Consider the following 27,426-nt stretch of genomic DNA (forward strand, 5'->3'; position numbering starts at 1 on the left):
AATCGTACTAACAAATTCTGCTTTGTCCGAGTTTTCTCGGGATAATAATTAACTGCAATATATACGAGCCTGAGATAACTCGGGATAATCAGGCAAGTGGTTAAATGTGTTTTCTAAATATCCAGATACTTATGCCATTTCAAGTTCAGAACTTTCTGACTTTTTTCCCCCAACAAGCTGGTTTTGTAAGAAGTAAAGAACAGTATATGCAAAAAATATTTGTAGGCATTTTAAAATTACTTTTTTCCCTCAAATAAATAAATAAATAAAAAAGCCATGTGCCTAAAAACTAATGTCGTATGCTGTATTTACTATTGAATTTTAATAAGCCTAAACTAAAGGGAATGGAGAAAAATTTTATATAATCAAAATTTTGATTTACCAAATAAATTGCTATCAGATAATTTGCTAGTTATCTGCGACCTCGCTGAAAAGTTGAGAATTTGTTGGCAACTTAGGAGAGTATATGCGAATTCACTGTCAAATAATGCTAATGCGAAGGCAAGAACCATTTTTAAAATGGCTGCACACTAAGAATTCCGTAAAAGAGCTGTCAGTAAATGAACTTAAAATAGTAAGAAACATTTGTAATAGATTGAATTGGCATCTTTTTGAAGAACTCTAATTTTTTTATGCTGTTCTTCCTATATACACGGCAATATATTTTTAGTCGGGGGGGGGGGAATTGCACAAATTTAGCGTTGCACATCCGCCAGTAATAAATGACGTGAATAGTTGTAAACAAGATACAGCTATTTTCAAACCAATTTTCAACTTGCATTCAAACACTTTAACTTTTCACATTGCATTTCCATAAAATTCAGCTTTTTTAAGAAATTCAGTTTCGTAGAATCCAAATTTTTGCATTCTGTATTGTTGGATAAAACATCTTATTTTATGAGAAATGTAATGCTTTCTTTTTCTTTAGCCAGTAAACTCCCCATTTCCATTATCATGTATTACAGGAAAAACAAATATACTCAGTGCAAAAAGGAATACTGATTGGGCAAAGGTTAAATTTCAGAAATACAAATTCAAGTATACTTAAATAGCCATGTGCCTTGTGCATACCTAGGTTGTTGCATAAGTACTTTTTGGCAATATTATGCATTATTATGCAATATATGTGTTACCACATGATTTTTCACAACTGGCGTCATTGCCTTATGAATACATTTTCATGATTTGTCCAAATGTTTCAACATTTCATTCAAATCATCAAAATTTTGGCATTGAAATCTGCATGATTGAAGCTGTATTGCATTTCCAATTTCATGATAAGTATGTTAGTGGAATTTTTTCAGTATTATATCAGGAAATTACAGAAACATGTATTAAAAATTTGGTGCTATCACAGTTACCTTAAAAGTCACCAAACTCTAGCATTCAGGCATATAACAATTCTAGGTAGTCATACCCATTGTAAGTTGCAGTCCAAAACATCATTGCCTTTATTTCTGTAAAAATTCGCCAACCTGTGTCAGGCTGGTTGCACTTATACATAAGTATCAAAAACTTATATTAATTTTGAGCTATGTCTGTAGCTTATATGTCAAAATTATGAAAAGCATTCACTGCATTTACTTAATAAATTTTAGATTATATTCGATTTTGTTTCCATGTTTGATTCGATTTAATTTGGACTACATATTAGAGACAAAGTGAAATGATTCTATTTTGGTTCCAATGTCATTCTTTCTTAGTTGTTATGATCTGTTCACATAATTTCTATTTTATTGTGTAATTAAAGGAATAATATATACTTGCAATCATGGCCAAACTGCAGCTTGGAAGCCAGTTGTTACATTATCACCTCTTAATGTAAGCTACCTTGTAACAAACAATAGTTTTGCTATCAAAGATTACATTTTGAAGCAGAATCCGTGCAACAACACACTTAAACTATCCTCCATATACTAAGCCACAGAAATCTATACAAACAAAATGGTAAATAATTCCATTTTTGAGAATTACAATGTCTTGCTTGTAGAAAAAAGTAATGCTATTGGTATGACAAATTCACAGGTCACTTAAAAAGCAAAGCACTGAAATTTCTGGCAGTTTTATTCTATGGGTAGTTTCTCCTTCCGTTTTTGATCTTTATCATGAATTTTTCTTCACAATCTTTGCAACCACTTAAGTAGTCAAATTTTTTTATACAAGGAACTTGATCTTTCATATTGAATTCTTGGTTCACAAGCAGCTGTGCAGTAAATTTGCTGAAAAGGTAATTCAACCTGGATTCGATTCCATTCAAATGGGTAGGCTGCATAAGCATTTTTGGTCTCCCCTCCCATGCAACAGGATTGCGAACCAGTTTAGCTTCTGGCATTCGCCACCTTACACAGATATCCCATGTGTGCTTTGCTGTAATCATATAAATCAAGTTGTACTGAATCATTAGTACATCATCAGTACTAGAACTTCATTTATATCGAACTGCTTGGGGGATAAGAAGCAGGATGGACCTCTTCAGTTAATTGACAGCAATTTTAATTCTGATTTAAAATTTCTAATCTTTATTTTGTCTGCAGGATTATTCAAGACAGAAGTCTTTATCATTGAAGAAGTTCCTCAAACAGTTGAGAGACCTATTGGTTATGAATTTTTCTTTTTTGTGTTGTTGTGACTTAGCTCACTTGTCTGACAGTAACACTAGAACAAGCCCACAAAATTCATTGCGATAAGGAGTGCAAGATTGCACCTGTCACTAGCAAGAAGGTGATAGTATAACTGTACTCAGTTCTGCCCCCAATTTTGATGGAGTGCATCCTGGGAAGGGGGACTAGTCTAAGGGTCTCCCCACTCCTCTTCCCCTACCGCTAACCCTTCGAGAGGACTTTGAGCTCCTCGCCACATATTTAGTGCTTCCATGCCACACACACGCTATATATTTACAAACATCCAGGCCTTTTGGTACGGCAGTCAGCATTGCTAATCACTATCATGGTTGGGCAGCTTTCTTTTCTACAAAACTTCTATCAAAACGTGATATACTGATGCAGATTAAAAATTTTGGTGAAAGTCTCTATTGTTTGTGATGTTTCTTCATATGTTGTGTTAGATCATCTTCCTTTCCAGCCTGCCACAAGTGAGAAAGTGTCCATGATTCGTAAAAGCTCGAATTAAATATATGTCTAATATCTGTCAATACTTCACGGCAAACTAACCTGAGAACACATACGAGGCTATAATGACCTATTCACAGCTTTTCACCCTGTTTTTCAAGTTATCCATATGCAGTAAACTACCTGCGGAATTCCTCCAATTCGCTTCACATTTGGCGACTTCTTGCCAAATCCAGGATATTTAAATAACAATCTTTTTATGCAGTGAAGCTGAAGTTGAAGTTGATAGTTCATTGTAGTGTAAACTGTAGGGCATGTTATTCATTGTCTTAATTTATATGAAATATTTCACTATTATCTAAATGTGACATATACGAATTCGATGACATTTAAAACCCGAGTCGTTACATAAAACTTGAAAAGGAAGAGCTAGCAGTGTATTGCTTGTAGGTTGGGTCAAATTTTTTTCCCAAGCCAGTTTGCTTAGTTAAAAATAAAATGTATAAATTTTGAAAATATGTTAGTAAGTTATTTTCTATTAATTTTTAAGAGTGTACGCAGCTTGTTGCTACCAAAACAGTGAACGAGGGGAAAATTTTCAATTTTTATTTTTTAAATATGTTAATTTGATTTTAATTTGTGATTGTTTAAAAAACTCTGACAATATTTTATAGCAGACATTTTAAAAATTATATCCTGTATTGTCTCCTAAGGCTCGTACACTTCCCAGTCAGGCCCAGTAATCACCCTACTACACTATGTTTTATCCTATATTTCTGATTACTGTTTAAAATCAAAAATAAAATGACTGGAAACTGAAGTCTTCAGATTGCAGTCTAACAACTAAAGAATTTAGCATTAAAAATTTCAAGGTATTAGAAAATATTAAAACTTTAAAATTGTGAAAGAACATAAAAATTAAGAAACGAATGATCTTATACCAACTAATTAATCGTATACCATTTAATTCCACTAATCAATTACAACATTAGAAATCTCTTATATTAGTTACAACTAAAAAAGTGTAGAAAAAAGAAAATCTGAAAGGTTCTGAAAGAAAATCTGAAAGGTATTAAACGACAGTTTGCTTGTATTTTAAAAATAACTTGGTTTTTATGCTTTGAAGAATGAAACATCTATGCGCGATGTGGCATGAAAGGTGAGTCTTTTGCTTCGCGAAGGGGAATACATTGCTTTTACATCTTTCAATTAAAAACAACAAGCATATCATATGGAAAAATCTGGCTATTCCTTTCCTTAGATGGAATCATCTGCAAATCAAGCGTATTAATGATAGAGTTGCTTAAGCCGTGAAACACTAGCAGTATGCAGCGAGTTCATTTGTAATGACTAAGTTTTGAACTGTATAGGAGTCCATCAGTATATTATATAAAAGAAGTCCTTTACCTTTATAAAGTCCTCACGAAGCCCTTGTTCCTTCTACCATAGTTAACTTAATCGATCAGTACTTCCATAGGTTTAGTGATTTGAATATAGCAAAGCACACAAGAGCTATTCGTCTAAGGGGTGAGATACATTTCTGGAGGACTTTTCTAAAGGAAACAAGTTCATATTTGTTACACATGGGAAAACTTTTAAAACCAACCATGAATACAGCCCGCTCGCTTGGGTTCAAACAATGTCAAACTACCTGTATTCAGCGATTTAACCACTCAGCTACTGGGTAGGACACTTTCATATTATGTTTTCTAAGGGATTTGTTAGCTTGTATTTATAACTGTTTATAGTTCTGCCTTTTTTTAAATTTTATTTTTGGCCTTGGAAACTGCCTTTGTATTTTTAATTTGTGGCCCAGAAAAGAGCCCTTTTTTTAACTGAGGTATTCAGTCCCGCTAAGATTATAACAAGTAACAATATCGTTATTGTATTTATTAGGAAAATGTTCCTATAATTTGACAAAAGCATTCATTATGAATTATCATAATACTTAGCAGTACTGTTTTTTAAGGTTTATGAGGTTTTGCAGCTTCATGAGGTTAAAAATTATACACATATGTCGAAGATGAAGTAGATACCATAACAATTGCTTTTTTCTTCTCCCAGTCAGTGAATGAATGAATGCTTTAATTGCTTTTCTCGTCAAGAGTGGGGTGAAGTCGGGGTTCCTGGAATTCGTAGTTTTGCCAATAATGATTAAAAAAAGGGGATGCCTTCCTGCTGGTCATTGAATGATTGACACGATTTAGCAAATTTTTAAACAAAAAGCTGAACGCAACGTAATCCATCGTTTCGCACATTTTTCCCTTCCGTTCTCTTTGTTCAAGAGCATTCCTATTTCACAGTGTAATTTTTACAATATTACTTCTCGAAATGGTCGAATTATATTCTACGACAGACGCATACACTTTCTACTGTATCCAGTGTTCTCAACTTAGGTTGACTTAAAGTATAGAGTGCATCTTTTATAAGAAATTCTGGATCAAGTATAGGTGCAAATTTTATATGGCTGATCATCCCATATATTCTGTCACCCTCTTATTCTTGCATGGATCCCCCACTATTGATCCGTAAAGACAGTGAGGAAATAGATGATCTCATCTTTTAACATTAAACATAAAATATAAATATAAGTGAAATAGCTCCAACTCAGAAGAAGGTTTAAAATAAATCTTTTTATGTGACAGTCACACAGACTGTATAATAACAGAAAGCAGTCTTCATATATTGTTGAGTACAGAACAAATGTTAAAAAAAAATTAAAATATTTATTTATAAGGTAAAGCTTATGTACAAGCTTTTGCTGTCAAGTTCTTGTGAGCAACTTATAGCTTACAATGCTAGAGCTGAAATATGTAATGCATTAGCTGAGAAAGATAACTAGTGAGATGATAAACAGGAGCTTAGGAAAGTTTTCTCTTGAACTCAACTCTGCACTTAAATATATTAACTAATTTGCATTCTGGTGGAGTCGACAAAAGTAGAAGTCTCAGGTGCGAAGCACATGGAAAACAGGCACCTAGGTTAAAAGCCACATCCTGTGTGTAATGCATGGAGAAATGACGACTTTCCTACCATAACATTAGGGAATGTTGGCAGAGAATTTTAGAATAAGATTCTCGATGTAGCGATGAGATGAGCCTTGCGAACACCTTAGGAGGTATAACACCTAAGGAGGTACTCCAACTAACAGACAATAAAAATGCGCTGGTTGAAGAAGGTAGAATGGGAAAAATTAAAAGTTTAAGTTCTGAAAATAGCTGCATGAATTTCCTGTATTCCTATTGGTCCGTCATAGAAGGAGTGCTTAATCTTTTCTATTCTTCATATTCTGTGAAATTAATAAGTAACATAGCTGCTTAAAAGCCTGTTTGTAATTTTTCTGCTGGGTTCTTTGCTGCTCTGAATACGTGAGATGATCAAAGTTAGGAATGCTTTAGCATCGCTTAGATCTTTTGGGGGCAGAGCGATTTTTCCTGTTAATTTCTTTCTGTAAGTGGTTTAAGAGAATTTTTCTGTGCTGAGATCGAGGCAGTCTTTGAGCTAGGGGAGTTTTCCTCAGAGAGTTTGGGAACTTAAGGCTGGGGTGAGCTGCTTTTCTTTTCGAATTTTTTCTTATGCTCGCTGCAACCTATATAGTTGCTCATGTGACAGAGTCCGCAGAAAATGCATTTTGGCTTATCTTCGGGTTTCATGGTGCATTGATTGCTTCGATATTGTTGCCCACACTTCACACATCTAATGGGATTACTGCAACAAATTTGAGAATGACCGAATTGCTGACAAAAGTAGAAGTGAAAGTAAAGGTAAAATAATGAGAAATTATTAACACACATACAACCTACATGCGTAACTCATGAAACGTTATTGTTCTAAATGGAGTTTCAGTGATGCAATCTATACTGGTGGTGTCAGTTTCATTCCTTATTGCATCACCCATTTTGAAATTCTGCTGTTGTGTATATTGTTTTTTTAATGATGCATGTATACAGTACAAAGTCCATAATCCGGACGTTCATTATCCGAAATTATCTATAATCCGGACCTCAAAGCCACAAACTTTTTTTTTTTTGCAATGCATTCACGCATGTGCGTTTGATGTACCAGGTTGTTCAATAAGTTCGCGGAACGGAAATGAAGAAACCAATTTTTATTTGTAAAAATGACTTTATTTTTCAACGTAGTTTCCCTCAACTTCGATACACTTATTCCAACGGTCTTCTAATTTACGGATCCCTTGACTGTAGTGGTTTTTCGGCAGCTCTGCAAAATATCCCTCCATGGTAGCTATTACCTCTTCGTTTGAAGAAAATCGTTTTCTACGGAGATATTGTTTGAAGTGTGGGAGGAGCCAGTAGTCGGAGAGAGCTAAATCTGGCGAATAGGCTAGATGTTGCAACAATTCGTACTTCAATTCAGTTATTTTAGCAATAGTTTTTTGAGCTGTGTGCGCAGGTGCGTTATCTTGGTGGAAAATGATTTTCTTCTTCTGTAATCCAGGTCTTCTTTCATGAAATTTTTCGTCTAATTGATTCAAAAGGTTACAATAATAATCCGAATTAATTGTTTTGCCAGTTTGAAGGTAATCTATAAAAAAAAATTCCTTTCGCATCCCAAAAAACTGATGCTAACACCTTCTTGGCTGATTTTCGCACACGAATTCCTTCGGCGCCGAAGAGCCGGGTTCACACCCCTCCTTAGCCTCCTCCTGTTTTGATTCAGGATCATGATGGTAGACCCAAGTCTCATCCATTATGATAAATCGACGGATAAAGTCGCTTTTATTCTTCTTAAAACGCTTCAAATGTTGCTGGCAATGTCGCATCCGAAATGTGTTTTTGCTCCATCGTTAGAGAATGCGTCGCCCATTATGGACAGAGTTTTTTGAAACCCAAATTAACACTCAAAATATTGGTCACTGTGCCCAATGAAATGCCTAAAGCCTCTGTTAAATCTCTTTCAGTCAATCGACGGTCTTCCAATACCGTATCTTGTGTTTTTCCGATGATTTCCGGTGTTGATGCAGTTTTTGGACGTCCCTCTCGCGGATCGTCTTCAAGGCTGGTACGACCACTTTTGAATAAACTAGCCCACTTGCAAACCATTGTGTTTGAAGGAGCAGATTCACCCAACACATTCACCATTTCGGTATGAATTTCCATTATTTTTAAACCTTTCTTTACAAAGAATTTGATAACTGCACGTTGCTCAATTTTATCCATACCTGAAAAAAGGCACAACATGTTAGATATAAAGGGCGGTTAAACAATGAATAAATTAACAGATCGTTGACGTGTTCCTAAGAAAGAACAAATATGAAAATGGCGTCGAAGTTTTAGGTCTAATATTGACGAATAGACGGCGCTCCACGAACTTATTGAACAACCTTGTATAACGGATGGTATAAGCTAGGCTAAAATTATCTTAACTGATTCTAAGGCATTTCAGTTAATGTTGCAGTTTGCGCTGTTCCTTAATCTTCTAATTGGATCCGGCTTATTATTTTTTGCAGACTGCTAGAGCAATTTTATAAAAATTAAGCTTGAGCTTTCGATTATGTCAAAAAGAGTTTCCAATTCTAGAGCTGCCAAAGTATCTACAAAGCAAAAGCATGTTTCGATATACCCCTTCCGATAGTGAAGAAAGTGACAGAGAAGTTATTGAAACCAAAAAAATTTGATTGACAAGTTAGTCGGTATTCTTGACACAGCAATTACAGGACTTAACAATGGAACTTTGTAACTGAACAAGAAAGTATGTCTGTTTATAGAATTAAAGAGAAAGTATTAGCACAAAAAACAAAGCAACTTAAACAACTTACATTGAAAGAAATGTTTGATAAAGTAAACAAATAAATATTAAGTTTTTTTTTTTTTTTTTTTGTAAATTTTGATACCTTTTAGATCGTAATTGCTCTTTATTTTATAAATTATGGTTTCATATTTTTTATTGTATAATTTCTGCATGCCATCTTACTAGATTTAAATTGATGATCTATAATCAGGAAAAACCCCTATTCCTGAATCGCCGAAGTCCCGACGAGTCCGGATTACGGACTTTCTACTGTACTGTCATTATGAATCTCAAATTCTGCTGAGCAGCATTACAGATATATAAAGATTTTAAGCATTAAAAAAAAAAAAAAAAAAAAAAAAAAAAAGACGAGAGGTAGGTTGAATCTTAAATTTCTTTGAACTGAATCCTGAAAGATTCTCATGAATCTCAGGTATTTCAAATCTTAAAATAAATAAATTAATTAAATTAAAAAAAGTTTTAATATTTTTAAAGTTTTTAAGTAAAGGAAAATATGCAGTATACATTCGTTCCCAGTACATGATATGCTTAATTTGCATTTGTGGGTTCATCATATCAAATGTGATGTGGGAACAAAGATTCACTGACAGCCTACTGTCATGTTTAATGTGCATGAATGTATAAAATGAGATATGGAAGCAGAGTGTCACTGACATCCCACCATATCATATTTGATACAGGAACGTTTTACTTCAAATTTTAAGTGCAAATAAATTATACCAGACTGCTGTGAAAACTTACTGAATAGAATCTGTAGATTGGTAGATGTAGATTGGTAGATTGTTGTGATGAATATTATTTATTATTTTATTCTTCAAAAGTAAAGTGTACCTTCATAATTTAGAAGCATTTTGGAAAATGCATGCATCTTAAAATGTTTGGGTGGTAAATATAGCAATAAGTTATTGGATTTGAATCAATTATGCCAAAGCACACAAGGGCTATCTGCCTAAAGGGAGGGATGCCTTCGTGGAGGACTTTCTAAGGGAAACTGGCTCGTATACATGTTACACATTGGAAAAACCACGAAAACGCCCATGCAGCCAGCCTGTTCGCGGGATTCAAACCTCGGACCGAACTACCGGTGTTCAGCATCTTTACCGCTCAGCCGCTGGTGGGCTTATAGCAATAGGATATAATAAGCATTTATATTTAAATTCTTAAGATTTTACTTCATTTTTGTATAGAACTAATTTAAAGTTGGGAATATAATCATTATTACTGAAAGTGCACCTTAACTTATTTTGAATTCTTATGTTAAGTATTAAGATTTTTTGCTTATATCATAAGAAATGATATTTAAATAACGTATGCAAGGATCCAAATATTTAGATAAAAACCAGGTATTATAGGAATTATTTTTGCATGTTTATATGTAATTGCAAAATCTGCTTTGGTGCACAGTGATGTTCAGCATTCTAATGTCATGGGCACATGGGCGGGAATTTGTTTCCTCGGTGTTGGGAATGAAAAGGTTAATGAAAGCAAATTTTAAAATATAGTTTTCAAAAGTATATTTGCATTCATTAAAAAGATACAAATGACATATAGTAACTAAAGTACGTAAATGAAGTCTTGGACCTCAAGGTTGATTTTCACAGCATAATTTAACTAATATTTTTGATTAACAAGTCAATTCTTTGTTAACAGTTTGAAATTCAATAACCAGCTGAATATTTCACTTAGATAACTAGAGTAATATGCACAACACAACATTTATTTATCATATTATGTTTTCTAAAAACATGCAAGATTTAGTGGAAGAATATCAATGTCCAGAATTATCAAAATGATTCAAGAGTTAAATTGAAAATTTTTCAGAAAGATAAACACTCTGATTATTTGAAAATTACAAGTTTTACTAGATGCCGTGCTGAAATATTGTGGCACTCCAGGGCAACAAGAAATGATAAAGGAAGAAACATGAGGTTTCTTCATTTTGGTTACATAAAAAATGCTATTTAAATACTTTTCATTCAAGTATCATTATAATACCATTTTAGCAACTAAAAAAAAAAAAGTTTATTTACATTTTTAAGATAAAACCAGTCTAGATCATTTTTCAAGATGAGTGAATCACTTGAGAAGCAGAGGCATTTAGCCATACATTGGCATTTGATGATAATGCATTATTGCAAGCTTCATAAAGCTTCCTAATCTTCCCCTTTTTTTTACTTTGCAAAATAATTAATTTTTTCATGTTGAGGGAAATAATGAGATGTAAAGGTTTATTTAATTTAATATTAAATTAAGCATTATAAATGGAGCATTCTTTCTTTCTTTTTTCTAACATGAACTTCAGTTTCATATATTATGTAACAGTTATAATGCATAAACATTCATTATAATGTATAAAAGTTTAATTACCTCACAACTGAGAATTTATAGGTCAAGTTAATCAATTCTGTCATTACTGGAATTGGTTTTAAGTTTTAAACATTTAGGATAAATATAAGTTGGTTCAATCAACCGAGAATTACTGAAAATGTCATCAATGTATCTAAAAGTAAGGTTACATAATTCAATTAAAGCCATCAATCATTATAGTTTTTTAAATCAGTAAAATCTTTATATATATTCAAAGAACAATAAAAAAGTAAATTTAAAGTACCCCAATGTTATCAATGTATCTAAAAGTAAGGTAAAATAATTCGGTTAAAGCCATGAATTATTATAGTTTTTTAAATCAGTATAATCTTTATATATGTTCAAAGAACAATAAAAAGGTAAATTTAAAGTACATAAGTAAAGTGTACTTTAAATTTACCTTTTTATTGTTCTCTGAACATATATAAAGATTACACCACTTTAAAACATTATAATAATTCATGGCTGTAATTGAATTATGTAACCTTACTTTTAGATACATTGGTGACACTTACAGTAATTCTGGGTTAATTGAAGCAACTTATATTTATCCTAAATTGTTAAACTAAATTTAAAACCAATTCCAGTAATCACAGAATTGATTACCTTGACCTGTAAATTCTCAGTTGTAAAGTAATTAAAACTTTTTGATAAAAAAATTTTTTTTTTTAACTTTCCCACTATTTAACTCATTTATTGGAATTCCAATATTTGCAAAAAAAAGTAATTGCTATGAACCAGATTTTCGGAATTAAAAATATTTGCACCGCAGTTGAAGACATTTATCAAGAAATTCAATATATAAAAATTACACTTATTAATAATCAAATTCCACCTATTTTTATTAACTTACTTCTAAAACAAATTATACATTAGGTCATTTTAATTTATTGTTACTTATGGGACTCTAGATTTCGGGGTATTTACTGAATGCGTAACAATTGTAAATATACACTGCTCGACATTGAAAATGCAACACCAAGGAGTGGTCAGAAAGTGATGAAATTTGGAAAAAAGACAGAGGCAGCAAGCGGCAATAAGTGATCTTTATTTCAAAATGATAGTCAGAATACAGAGTGAGAATGGCGTCGGCTCAGTAGGATGTAGGACCATCGTAGACAGCGATGCACGAAGAAACACGTCTAGGCATAGAGTCAATAAGAGTGCCGATGGTGTCCTGACGGATGGCTCTCCATTCCCTTTCAACCATCTGCCACAATTCGTCTTCTGAACGAGGCACGGGCAGAGTCTGCAAACGGCGTCAAATCACATCCCACACGTTTGATTGGTGGCAGGTCACGAGAGTACGGTTGCCAGGGAAGCATCTGGTATACCTTGCAGAGCATGTTGGCAGATGCGAGCACTGTGTGGTCAGGCGTTATCCTGCTGAAAAATTGCACTAGGCAGCCCCTGAAGGTAGTGGATTGCCACCAGCCGCAGTACATTATCCAAGTATCGTTGGGCTGTCATAGTGCCCTGAGTATGAACTAGAGGTGACCTGGAATCGTAGACAATAGCGCCCCAAACCATTATGCTACGTTATTGCGCGGTGGGGCGTTCTACAGTTACTGGTGGATTAGATCTGTCTCCACGTCAACGCCACACATGTATGCAGCGACTGGCACTGGATAAACAGAAGTGTGAGTCATCTGTGGCGTCTATGCTGTGGGGTCAATGGCAGTCTTCTTAACGGACGTCGTGAGTGTAGGCCATGTTCAACCAATTGACTGGAAATGGTTATGGTCGACACGGGAAAATCCAGGGTATCTTGCACATGCTGCAGAATCGCAGTACAAGTGACTTGCTGGACCACCACAGCTTCTCGGCGGATGCATCGATCCACGCGTGCTGACGTCACTCTGGCTGCATCTGCACTCCTCCTTCTTCCCACATTTCTTTGTTACAACCATGTTCGGCTCGCATCCATGTGGATATCAGCTGCGATTTGACACAAGGACCAACCCGCCTTTCTCAGTCCGATCACCATACCCCTTGTAAAATCGTCTATCTGCTGGAAGTGCCTTCTTTCACGGCAGCCTGGCATTCTCTCCTATTACATGTATCCTCCGGGACAGAAACCAACTTTCTTCAATAATTCGTCTGGCAGAAATGACGACACGAATATTGCCCATTCTGCACGTTCCTTACCTTATATGTTACTTCACGTGTGTCGGAGAGCTGCGCATTTCACATCATTCGCATAACTCAGTGACGTGCATCTACTCTAAAATTTGCATAAATTTCTGACTACTCCTTCTTGGTGTTCTATTTTCAATATCGAGCAGTGTACTTGTAAATTTCTAGAGGCCCTCTATCTCTGTTACCAACAAATAGTAGTTTCTATTCCATTTCTGTTATATGCCGAGTAAAGTGAAGACATTGACTTTTCACTGTATTTACTTTTCCCCATTTCACAACTTTTTCTACATGCTATCACCATAATATTACTCAAAAATTAATTTCAAATTTTTTACTTTCTTGCAGTTTACTTCTGTTAATTGAAAATATTAAAATAGTTTGGATCTTATTTTTTTTTTTTTTTTTTTTGCAATTTTTAAGTAGTTTACCTATTAATTTCGAGGGTTTAATTTAATAAAAAGGAATTTATTCCTTTTCATTTGTACACTATGTTTACTCCCACAAACTACTTAAATCAGCTTTTTTGTAAACTTATATATTTATTTCCATAATAGTACATCTTTACTATCTAGATTTCACTTCAAATTTCACAGGAGATAATTTTTCATTTATATATTCTCTCTCTCTATATATATATTTGTGTGTTATATAATGACTTATGTAAGTTAAATATTGTTTATATTTCTGGTTGGTTTTATAGTCCATTGTCCAGAAACTTGTTTTGAATTTGTAACAAATAAATATGTATCTTTTTTTAATTTTAGGCATGGAGCATTAAATGAAGTATGGAAGCTGAAAGCTCTGAGAGACGATACAATACCAGATTCAGAGGGGTTCCAAGATCCATCTTCACCTATTCTCGTTCTGGAAAGAAGTCAAGTACCAAATCAAATGATGAAAATCACTTGCGGACTGACATCAGAGATGATTTTATCTATACAAAATTGGGCAAAAAACCTAGTACATATGATGCAGAAATTGTCAGTCCATCAAAAACAAAAATTAAAATTGAACCATCACCCCTTCTTGTCAAAGCAGAAAAAAAACTGCCTAAATCTGAACCAAGTTCTAATAATACCTTACCTAATGGCACTCATAAGCCAGCGGTTGAAGTCAAAGCAATATCAGAGCCCAATGGTCCCCTTAAACCACCCATTGAAGTCAATGAAATACATGAACCTAAAGTTGAACAGATTGAAGAGTCTTCCCCAGAATTGTCTCCTAAGTTGGAAAAAGAATTGGATGGCGTTTTCTTTGAAGGGAAAGCCCCAGGTGCTGAAGAAATTCATTCCGCCTCAAATAATTCAAAATCATTATGGATCATGTCAAAAGAAAAACTCAGTTGGAATAATTCTACCGTTGCTAGTTACAACCCTAAAACAAAAATGTTCCGTTGTGTGGTGTGCCAAGCTGTGGGTTTCATGTCCCGTATTGGTGAGCATTATTTAGGTACCCATTGTAATGCTAAAGTTTTTCACTGTCCTCAGTGTTCATATTGCAGTGCATGGTGGCGTTGTGTTCGAAACCACATGAGTAAAAATCATGGAGTATCTAATGCACCTGCCTCTATGTGGAAAAATCAACCTCTCTTAGATGAAATAATGCAGATCTTGCAAAATTTGAAGTACAGTGTTGACTGTGAGGATAGAGTTGAGCGAGTTGCGGAGAATTGTGGAAAGCGATATATATGCCCTAAATGTCCGTATGCAACTGACAGAAGAGATCTCTATAATCGTCATGAAAATATCCATCGTGAAGAAAAACCATTTCAGTGTTATATTTGTTATAAATTGTTTAATCGTGCTGATCATGTTAAAAAACATTTCTGTCGTATACACAAAGAATTCAGTTATGATATAAATTTAATCCGACGTCTGCCTTCAAAACGTAGTCGAATTCCTGTGAGTCCCTCTCTTAATGGTGGAAGTTCTGGGTTAAATCATGATGCGAATTTATCTTCAAATTCAATAAATGATGCAGCTTCTAAACCTTTACCACTGACAGTTCCAGTTACACAATCTCATTTATTAAATTGTTTAACTGGGTCACCTACAATGGTAAAAGTAACTAGAGAAATTGATCATATGCCAGATATTCCAGCAAAAGAAGCAAAAATAGCTGAAAGCAAGAATGATAACACATTCAACAAATCGCACAGCAACTTATTGACATTTTTAACACAGAATGCTTTTTCACCAAAGCCAATTAAACCAACCCCAGTGAGAAATACAGATACTCCTATCAAAGATATATTACAAGAAGCCTTACTGAAGCCTCCTGGTTTTACGTCATTTCAGAGCAGTCAACCAAAGAAGTATAATTGCCCTTATTGTCCATGGACTGGTCCTAATGCATGGGCATTGCGTATCCACACCTCAATGCATTACAAAACATTCTGTGTACTGTGCAACTTCAAATCAAGCGAAGTTAGTGATTTGGAGAACCACATGTGGGAGTGTCATAAGAAGAGGTCTTGCAATAAGTGCAATTTTCTAGCTGACAGTCTTTTAGCTTTAGATGTCCACATGAAGGATGTGCAGTAAGTTTCTTTTTTAGTAATTGTAAGAAATGATTGTTTTCTCATTATGTAAATTGTATCAATGTTAGTTTTTTTATCTGTACCTTACATAACTAGATATTACTGTACCTCTGTATTTTATTTTAAAACTTTCAACAGGGTTGTCACGCTACCTGGAAAACTAGTCAGGGATATGAAAATTGACCACAAAAGTCAGGCAATTTAGGTACCTTTAGGCGTTTAAGTCAGGTACTTTTCTGTTTTGCCGATGCAAATCTCGCCAAGCAGACATTATTGGCGACAACACACAGTATACACATAAAAAATGTTAGTTCTAAGAAATTTTTATTTTGAAGGCATAAAAATTTTAATATCATTTAAAATTCTCTAAAAAGATTATAAATAAAGGCAATACATTTGTAAAATGACATTAATTTAAGAATTTACTATGCTTTCACAGTACAACATCCTGATTTGCCGTTTCATATCACGTGAACCCAAGTGATCTCATCTCACATAAATTTTGCTACAAAAATTTAATCCTCTCAGTATCAATTATCTACATTAATTTCAAGCTAAATCTTAATTTGGAATACAAGTTTAAATGCAAGGATTATTTCAATTCGTACGAATAGCTTACTCAGAAAATATGTGAAAACTGTACTGCTTTTAATTCGCTAGTGCATTCTCATTAGAATTGGTGAATTTAACCCTTGACATCGCCTTTTCTATAATTTCTTTTCGGGTGAGAGGCATGATTGCATCCTAATTACCGCAAATGGCCTGAGGCATAAAATTTAACTATCCGGTAAAAATTTTATGTAATTATATGCCAGTATTGAAAGAAACAATCTGATAAGAAATGGCTGTGACTTTTTTGAAAATGAGGCGTAAAAAGTTAACCAGCGAGTAAATTCCGTTTGGCATCGGTTGTACCATTTTTGGCAACTTTATCACCTGTGCCGGCAAAATGGAAAAGTACCAAATGTTTTAGTCAAAATTTGAAAAATTCAGGGAATTTCATATACAACCAACTAGGCTTTTACTACTGTATTTTATCGTATACCCTAAGGAAACATAAGCATTTTAAATTAAAACATCCAATAAATGGAAGTAATTATATATCTCTTTGTTGCATCTCAAAGTTGTACTTTGGGTCTTGTAGCAATTATAAGTCAATTATGTGGCATTATGGCAAAATTTTGTAGAACAATGGCAGTAGCGTCTATCTCTCTCTATAGAGATATCTTCTCTCTGTGAGGTCTAGATATCGTAATGTTGGTGTGCATTTTATAGTTGAGGCTAAAGCTGTAAAAGTATAAATTTCAGGTAAAGGTCAGGTATAAATTTTTTAGAACTAAATGAACTGATTTTATGGTAAGACAAGCCTCAATATAAAATCTTTTATGTAAAATCAAATAAGACCATTAGAAGTGATTTTTTTATAACTTTAATTGTCATTGAAGATCCACATTTGTTGCAAAATATTTCAGCTGATTAAAAGTTATTTCATTCAAAAAAGTATGAAATATGTCCTTTTGATTGCATAAATTGATAACCTTGCGGCACGCAATGAACTGGAAGTTGATCTGTCAGCACTATCCTTATCTTCAGAGCAGATTTTTTTATTTCATTCGGCTTATAATTCCTTACCAAATGTAGTGTTTCATCTCAATGTACTCCGTCTTTGATATGATTTAAATCAAATTCAATCATCATTATAAATATCACTAATACACATCAAATAGTTTCTGGTTGCAATTTTCTAATTTCGACTATGCGTAATGTATGCTTTACGCGTGTGCGCATTGAAAGAAATGTTTAATAAAGTAAACAAATAAATATTAAGCTTTTTTTTGTAAATTTTGATACCCTTTAGATCATAATTGCTCTTTATTTCATAAATTCCGGTTTCATATTTTTAATTTTATAATTTCTGCGTACCATCTTACCAGATTTAAACTGATGATCTATAATCCGGAAAAACCGATAATCCATAGCTGATAACTAAATTAAGGAATAAAATTCATGTTCATTTTTGTTTTTGCCATGAATAAAAACATATTTGGTAAATTTATTACATTGCTTAAAGCTGTAAGCTGTAATGTATTTTGCATTTCATTATTATTATATTCAATATGTGAAGTTTATTTGCTATATTTTTAGCCGTCAGAAGCCGCAGTTTTGTTGTCGCCATTGTTCACAGACATTTGAAGTACGATCAGACATGGAAGCTCATTGCATCTTTATTCATAATCAAGTATTACAAGAGTGTAAAGAAAATGGCTGTGATTTTTGCACAACAGATCCTGATGTCCTTGAAGTTCATAAGAAAGAAAACCATAGTTCATCTTCTACATGTGAGTTTTATTTCAGTAATTTTTCTGTATTTTTAAATTCTTCTGTATCTTTCAAATATGTTTTGTTGTTAATCAGTTAACTTCCTAAGCTTGAAATAATATATTTTTTTTAACTTTTATGTGACATGAGTATAAATAAAATAATATTATTTGATGTCAGCGTTTTATTTTAGCAGGAGCATTTTCAACAATTGTTCTACATAAACTTCTTCAGTTAAATGATAGATTAAAATCACGAAATTAGATCCATGAATGTTTTTATAGCCATGAATGTTTGCTGCTATAATGGCAGTATCTATGAAAGCAACGTGCAAATTGCCATCTAAGTATGAGAAACAGAACTATATCAGAGTTGATCTGTGGGCATATTGGAGGGAATTACAGATTAGAATTTAAGTTATTGAGTAATGGTAGAGAGATTTTTATAGATATGGGATACCTAGGAATACAAGGAGGGCTAAATTGTCCAAGTCTTGAATGATTTTGGCAGAAACAAAACTGAGGTTATAGTTAGAAGACAACAATGTTGTACAGTGGATGATTTATTTGATACAGTCAAAAGTCGTTAATCCGGACTCGTCGAGACTTCGTCGATTCCGGATTATCGATTTTTCAGGATTATAGATCATCAGTTTAAATCTCATAAGATGGCATGTAGAAATTTTAAAATTAAAAATATGAAACCGTAATTTATGAAATAAAGAACAATTATGATCTAAAGGGTATCAAAATTTACAAAAGAAAAAAAAAAAAAAAAAAAAAAAGCTTAATATTTATTTGTTTACTTTATTAAACATTTCTTTCAATGTAAGTTGTGTAAGTTGCTTCGTTTTATGTGATAATACTTTCTCTTTAATTCTATAAACAGACATAATTTCTTGTTCAATTACAAAGTTCCGTTGTTCAAGTCCCGTAACTGCTGTGCCGAGAATACCGACTAACTTGTCAATCAAAATTTTTTCGTTTTCACTAACCTCTCTGTCACATTCTTCATGTCTTTATCCATTTTTTGCAGCAATTCCACTTTTTGTTTGATGGACATCAAAACATACTTTCGTTTTGTAGATCCTTTGGGAGCTCCAGCATCGGAAATTCTATTTGACATAATCGAAAGTTCAAGTTTACTTTTATAAAATTGCTCTTACAGTCTGCAAAAAATAATAAGCGGGATCCAATTCGAAGATTAAGGAACAACGCAATCATTAACATTAACTGAAATAGATAATTAGATAATTTTAGCTTATACCGTCCGTTATACATTGAACGCGCAGGCAAAAACGTATTCTGCACTTGCGCACACGCATATGCGCAGTAGTCAAGGTGCACGCGTAAAATGCCTGTGTGCATGTGCCAACGTGGCCGCATGCGCAGAAAGTTTTTAGCTTTGAGGTCCGGATTATAGATCATTCCGGATTATGGGTGTCCGAATTAACGACTTTTGACTGTATCATGAATTAAATGCATTATTATTCCAAAAAGTTTTTAAAAAAATTTTAAAAAAATATCACTATTCCTAAAAACTGCATCTATTGCTTTTAAATAGCTTAGTACATCAATAACAGAGATTAAATTTAAGATAAATCTCTTGCATTTTGCCACATGGCAAAAAAATAGAATGAAAAGTGAAATGGTGTAAAATAGAGTTTTGAGACTGCCTTTTTTTATCTAAAACATTTTACCTTATATTTGCACAATCCGTGGTAATCAAAGATTAGCATATTATCAAGTTGGTATAATGTCAGTGTTGAGACAAATTAAAATTTAATATGCTTGAATTCTGTAGATGAATTGGTGGTGTGTCTGCAGTGGACGTGGTCAGAGAGGATACTTCGAAACTCATTGTGGTTATAGTGGACATATTTCCCCCCCATCTTAGAACAGATAAAGAGTGCAGATAAATAAGTAAATACTTTTAAAAATCACAAATATAATTTAAAACAGTATTTTAAGTAGCAAATCTCTTTCAAGTGGGATAACTTTTTTTAAAAATAATAATAACTTTTTTTTTAAATAATAGTTTTCTGTTTTGCACTCGATTATTGAATTGCAAGGCACTGGAATTACTCTTCCGCGCACGCGTAAACGCCTATGCGCATGTGTCAACGAGCCGCATGCGCAGAAATTTTTTAGCTTTGAGGTCCAGATTATAGATCATTCCGGATTATGGTTGTCCGAATTAATGACTTTTGACTGTATATATATTATCGTTAGATTAATGTGAAAAGTCCCGAGCTTCTGTTGAAAGATCAGTTGCTTTAAAGGCAGCCATAATTATAAAAGGGGGGATCAAAAGTAATATTTTTATCAATTCTACAATTTTGTTTAAGTGAAATAACATCTGCATGAAAATAGTTTTGCATGATAAAGTCTGTATTTTCCATAATAAAACTGCTGAAAATATCTGAAAAATTCTTATTTAATTTATTATTATTATATCAATGTTTCACAGCTTTTCTTACTGATATTATGTTGAAATCAAAGAAACATAAAAAAAATCAATTTTGTGTCTTGATTTAGCATAGGTCTGAAAAATGGCATCATATGGCTTATATTCATGTATAGTTTTAGATATAAATGCATCTGTTCCATAAAATGATAAAATGTTAAGTACTTCTTACAGGTTTACTTTAAAAAATTGAATTGCATATATTTATACAGATGGTTTTAGCACAGCAGTTAGAAACATTCAGGAGAGGGAAGTACACCTAAATGGTAGAAAATCACGCAGCATTACATGGTCAGAAACGCTTTTCCTGGCGTGGTAGTGAAAACACAAAGCACAAGAAAGGATGGACATGAAGAGGGTGAGAAAACATGTTTATTATGCTTAGTACAATAGAAACAAGAAATAGAACAAAAACGGACAACGATCGTCATTAAAGCAGATGTTCGAAGTTACGACCCCAAACCTCACATCTTCAGTGCATAGAAGGTCTGATGTTTTGGAAAATACCGTTCATGTCCCGAACTTCTCCAGCATCTGCCACAGTGTGGGTTCCAGTGTGTTAGCGTTGTTAACAAGGGTTTTGTACACCAGTGTCTTGATGTACCCCTCCCAAGAGGAAGCAGTCGATGCAAGTGAGGTCCTTCCATCTTGCTGTCCAGTGCAATGGACCACCCAGCCGATCTGATGTTGATGATGCATTGCATTCAAGTGGAGATGCATATCAAGGCTATAATGTGGGAGCACCATGCTGAAATCATATGGCAGAATGGCATTGCAACAGGTGTGTGTGCATTGTCCAGTAGCTGGGGTAATACTTGCTGAAGAAAGACGAGATGGGTTGCACCTGTTGGACATTGGGGCAAGTAGTACATCCTGACGAGGTGGTCTCCGATGATGCCGCCCCATATGACCACACGTGTCTTGTTTGAGTTGAACATTTTATCCTGCGTGAAGATCGCTTCATCTGTGAACAAAATGTTGACTGGGAAATGGGGATCTTTCACACGCATCTGTAAATACCACTGTGCAAAGGCCAATCATGGAGCAAAATTGTCTTCATCCAGGAACTGTATTTGGCCATCCCTAGCACAGTTTCCTTTTCAGCTAGCATTGTTATTGTTCACTCTCATTGCTGTGTCTCTTCACAGAAGGATTCCCTATTGGATAACCTTCTGTGGGTGTACAAGGCTGTCCGCCTCGTCCGCAGCAATCAATGGCCCATGTGCCAGATGCATATCGGCGAGCTCTGCATTCATATGGCGTGCTATCCTACTTCCACTCTGTTGGCATGCAAAATGAAGCTTCATGCAGTGAATGCAGCCACAAATACCGTGCACAAGCTACATCATCTAACCTTTCGATGTACGTAGTACCATCTACCTCATTTACAAGCCAAAGCTGTCCCAATATTTTAGCTGTCCTAGCCATAATAAACATGTTTTCTCATCCTGTTCATGTCCTTCCTTTCTTGTGTTTTGTGGCATTACCACCGCACCAGAAAGGCATTTCTGACCATGCGTTGCTATGTGGATTTTCATCATCTAGGTGTACTGTGTCTCCTGAAAGTCTGTCACCACTGTGCTGAAACAGCCTGTGTATATATATTTAATGGATAAATGCATTTCATATTAAATTGTATTGCTTTAATTAGAATCTGATAGTGAATACATCTGATATAACATTACAATGTAGCTTTAGTTTATAAAATAATTATAAAACTTTGTGAATCTCAGCACATCAGTCTAAATAATTATTAATGAATGCATATGAATTTTCAATCAAAATAATTTTAATTAACAGAAATGTGAATATTTTTGCTTTGTAAATAAAACCCATATCATACTGGAAAATCAGTTTTCACATCTTTTGAATTAGAATATTTCTAAGAATTTTGTTCAGGCATTAAATTACTGTTTTCAGTCAGTATATTGAGTTGGATACCAAAGAAATATCCTTTATTATTACTTGGGTGGAAGAGGGTTCTTGACATTTTTTACTTTACTTTTTGATTGACTAAACTAATTGCAACATTACACTGGAAATAATATTTTGCATCTCTGATTAAAAAAAAAAAAAAAAAACTGAAAGCTTTCAGATTTTATATTATGCCCAAACGTGTGTGTTTTTCATTTACAGACATATGCACATTTCGAGATCATTTGATTTAATGCCACATATGGCTAAGAATATTTAGAAACAATATATTTTTAAAATTTCCAATACACAGTCTCTCACCCTGTATATAAAAATGCCCCCCCCTCAGAATTTGATGACTAATTACGATTGTTTTTTTTTCTCATTGCCAGAAACATACATACATTCATGTAGATTTTTCATTATTTAGTTTCTTTAAATATAATACTAGGTGATAATATTTGATGGCAACAATTTGAAAAGTGATACAGCCATTTATAATGATTTGATGCAAAATGCTGTTTTGAGATTGATAGCCCTTCTGTGCTTCTGTGCCCATTTAGGCTAAAAAGGTACTTTGGAGGATCCCCTATCCATTTCAAAGTGATTCTGGCGACTGGTTCTTTTTGTTTCAAGAAAAAGTTGTCTGATGCATCTTGCATCTTTCAGTGGTGGACAAGCCCTGTAAATACTAAATCAGTTTGCATTCTTTCCTTGTATTTCAAGTAATACAGGGTCTTTTTTGGTTCTTTTCTAAATTGATGCAAATGAATTTGTATGTTCTTTAATGAATGAATAAAAAGTAGTGACAACTTGTTGATAGTTCTGAAAATGCTTAAGTTACAAACATTTATAATTCCTCAGTACCACATTCTGCCTGACTATTGGATAATGTATACCATCAACATGTCCACTTGTGTTAAAAAACTGTAGCCATCTCTTGAAGAATGGATAACCTCTTTCCTATTCTAAGAATGGCTCCCTCGCAATGGATCTTTCATTTTGGCGAAGAGAGTAGAATTACACAGATACATATCCAGTAAGTAAGTCAGGTTTCCAGTACCTCCCACAGGCAATGTTGCATGAGATCCATAAGGCCCATATCACACGGCGTTTGTTTCACACGAACAACTATTTCGGACAATTTTTCTGCTTGCTTTACTATTGAAAGAAAGGCGTGCGACTTTTTCCTTCCTTTCCAAAGAAATTGCAAGTTGTTCGTTTTCAACCAATCAGCTATCAGCTTGTGTTTAATGGGGAACCAGTTTTCCCTGCATTAACCCCCAAAGCGATCTATGGTCATTGGCTGTTGTCACAAAGCAGAAAAATTGTTCCAAACAGTTCTGAAACAAACCAACATGCGATAGCAGCCTAAGAGTGCACACATTGTACAGCGCCATGGAGGATGATAGGATTCGTCATCTAATGCATCATCTGCTGCCAGTACTGAGGAGAAAGTGACAATATTTGTTTTATCTTTACTAAAATGAAAGAATCACTGCTAGGAATCTATTACTACAATAGAAAGGATGTTATCTGTGCTGTAGGGTTGGTTGCTCTGGGGCATCAACAGAAGGAAATGTGGAGATCGTATATGTCTTTTTCTAAAGAAATTTGTTGTATGGCCTGAAGGTGTTAAAAGGATAGATGTATATAACAGCAAGTTAAAAGTTTCAGATATAGAAAGGTGCTGATAATGTGGAGATAATTAAATGCAGGCGATAAAATTACTTTCACATTCAGAAGAAAGGCTAAAATGTTGGAAACATTAAACCAGACGTGGAGGAAAATAATATGAGGGGTGTTCAAATGAAAAGGTATGAAATGGCACTGTGGGTATAATTGAAGTCTTAATTCACAGTAATCACAAGAGGCTTGGGCACAACTATCCCACTGTTACATGAGCTGAAGGATCCCGTTCCCAGAATTCCTGGGGCTGTGACAGAGCCGGTCCTCCACTGTGTCTTTCAGTTCATTATCCAAGTAGAAATACTTCCATTTGAAATATTTATTTAGTGGATCAAACACAATGAAGTCGCAGGGCAATATGTCCAGTTTGTAGGGCAGATGCTCGCTTGAACTTGACCATTACACTTTGTGTGACCTTCGAGATATGTAGATGCACATTAGCATGAAGCAAAATCATTCCTTCCTTGAGCATCCTAGGCTGCTTTCTCTTGATGGACTTGCATAGGCTATGGAGTGTCTCACAGTACACGTCACTGTTAATGGTTTTTCTGTAGTTGAAGATGTAGCTGAGTATCTAATCTCAGAGGTAGAAAAAGATGGTGAGCATCACCTTACCTGCTGTGGGAGCAATTTTGAATTTTTTAGGTAAAGCTAACGATGCATGCTTCCATTTCGTGCTGTTCCGCTCTGGCTTGAAGTGATGGCACCAGCTGTCATCACCGACAACAGTCTGCTCCAGGAAAGCGGGGTCTTCATGATACTGCCACAGGTGTTGCAGTGTATTCGACCGTGTTTGCTTGGCCAGGTCTCGGGTCATCACTCAGACACCCCTGGCCTTCATGAAAATGGACACTCGTCTTTCTCACTGACATGTCAGATGCAGTCTTCCTTTTATATGGCCACCATCTGGCAATGCGTATCAGCTGGTTTAACCCCTTCTTCAGTCGGGAATCTGATTACACCTTGCTACTCCTGAGCCATTGAATTTTACTATGTAAACGCCATGATGTCTTTCCACGCATTGCCACGTCAAACGGAGGGAACTTACAACTCACAACTACCTGCTTCTCTCCTGTGGTATGTGCGATTGTCTGCGCATGCGCACAGCCATGCTGGACACTACATTCACATCCCTAGATGTCTTACTACACTATCCCAAAGCGGTATATTCAAATTTCAACCAGATTGGTTGTTAAGATGTTTTGTTCCTTTTCATTTGAACACATATTGGTTTGATATACGTGATAGAACAAAAATATAAAGTATTTTGAGAAGAATTAAAAGATGCTTCTTCAAATACTATATTAAAAAATGTATTGAATAAATATGATTTAATCAAAACAACAGCTCATTGTGCCAAAAATATTAATAACAAAAATAATTTTAGCATTTTGCCAAAGATTCCATAGACTTTCTTACATTCTTAGTCTGTTACAGATTACTGAATGCTCATCATGAGTGCGGAAAAAGATATATTCATTATTAAACATAAATTTAATAGATTAAAACATATATTTATTTCTAAGGTGGGTTAAAGCCACTAAATTTGATAAATTATTTAAGATAAACCTCTCTTGGAAAAGGATCCTGAAAAGTTTCATTAATGCTTAACTGTCAGTGAGTGAAAATAAAATGTATCATCTTATTGCTCAGTATTCTTTATATACATAGGTCATAATTTTACTAGGAATTACTTATATAGCTTTGATAAAATGTAAATATCAAAATTAAACCTCAATTTTTGCATTTAATTTGATCGTGTATGGCGATTTGGTACACAAAATATTTGTATATAAATTGTAACTGCTTTCCCACAGGAATTTATGTAAAATGGATTAATTTGTTCCTCGACCACAGGTGATCGCTTACTTAAACTTTTACGATAGTTAGTTATGGATGAGTTAATGTAATATAAAACCAATGCAAATCAAAGTGAAAAAAGGATAACATATAAATAGATCATGGATAATTACAGTTAAATTTACTACAATAAATTACAACAATTAATAACAATTTAATTTTACTGTTGAAGACATATCCTCTGCAGTTGTCTTTTGCTGCTTGCTTCTGAGATTTTTCCAGGTCTTTTTTAACCCTCTGAGGGTTATAAGACTTAAAATTCTGTATCGAAGGATGGCATTCTGATTTGGTATACATGAAAATTTCTGCCAGATACTTATAAATCTGATTTTGGGTTGAATGTCTATTGAAAGAAAAGGATTCCAAATGAAAGAGTCGTTTTGGAATTATAATCAAAGAAAATGCCACTTATCATTGGCATTTGAGGAACTCTGAAATTTCAGGACCAAATCCATAACACTTGGTTAAACTCAGCTCATTTTTGTGTGTTCCTCTAGTAGCTCATTCACTTGTTCATTGTTAACTAGCAACCCATGGTTTAGTTCAAAGCCTTTGAAATGTATGGCCATAACTTCCTCAAAATGGAATTAATGATTCTGGAATTCGCTTGATGCCAGATTTTATTCGTGAGAGTTAAGCACTAGACAGTATTAAAATGATGTTTTCAGAATTCTTCGAGTGATAATTCTATATCAAATGTGGATTATTTTCAAAAGATATTTGAAAATAATTTGTTGCCAGCCCATAGATTTGTAACTTGAGACAATATTCATAATCAGAGATTTATTTTTTTTATTCAGAAAATTTGTTTGTAATCCAAGGTTCCTCTATATTTTAATAAAATGTGGATATTATAGTGTTGTTACAACTGAAAAGAGGCTTGTGGTTTGTTTCCAGGTGATTTTTATAAAAAGAATTATTTTGGCATTAATAGGTTAAATAAAATTGCCAATGCCAAGTGATTAATTATAACCTGTAGCTTATAGGTATGCTTTACTATGTTTATTAGCTGCATTTTAATTTAGCATGTCAATAAAAATGTGTGGCCAGTGTTCTTATTCTCATTTTGGTATTATGGTTAAGAGCAGTCGGTATAAAATTTAAAGGCCCCACTCCTTTCCCTGTTTAGTACAGAACAAACTGTGTGTTAAGAATAAAATTGTTTTATGTGTTAAAGTTAATGGAAGCTTAAGTTTTAAATGATAGTTATTATTTTCCATTAAATGAAATTTTTTGCAAATTTATATTTTCAATCACATTAACTTATTTTTGCAGCGGTAGAAAATATTTTAA

General features: G+C 34.0%; 2 protein-coding genes across 5 annotated transcripts in view; one reads left to right on the plus strand and one right to left on the minus strand.

Annotated features, from left to right (window-relative positions):
• LOC118184304 (uncharacterized) overlaps nt 1-27,426 on the plus strand; it is a 113,410-nt gene that overhangs the window by 73,966 nt on the left and 12,018 nt on the right. For all 4 annotated transcript variants that reach the window (XM_085811449.1, XM_085811448.1, XM_085811450.1 and 1 more), the window contains exons 2-3: nt 14,111-15,885; nt 18,031-18,224. In XM_085811449.1, coding sequence (XP_085667575.1) covers nt 14,132-15,885; nt 18,031-18,224 — 1,948 coding nt within the window. In that variant the 5' untranslated portion in view covers nt 14,111-14,131. The remainder of the gene's footprint in view (nt 1-14,110; nt 15,886-18,030; nt 18,225-27,426) is intronic.
• On the minus strand, nt 7,895-8,269 carry LOC146998651 (protein GVQW3-like). The gene has a single exon (XM_085810244.1). The coding sequence runs from the start codon at nt 8,267-8,269 to the stop codon at nt 7,895-7,897; it is 375 nt and encodes a 124-aa protein (XP_085666370.1).

The sequence above is a fragment of the Stegodyphus dumicola genome, chromosome 2, assembly GCF_044657685.1.
Source record: "Stegodyphus dumicola isolate Sdum_Otavi_A_Nest chromosome 2, ASM4465768v1".
Taxonomy (NCBI): Eukaryota; Metazoa; Arthropoda; class Arachnida; order Araneae; family Eresidae; genus Stegodyphus; species Stegodyphus dumicola.

Bases quoted from the DNA above. Each gene is read 5' to 3' on its own strand.
- LOC146998651 (XM_085810244.1), bottom strand. From the start codon at position 8,269: ATGTTGTGCCTTTTTTCAGGTATGGATAAAATTGAGCAACGTGCAGTT.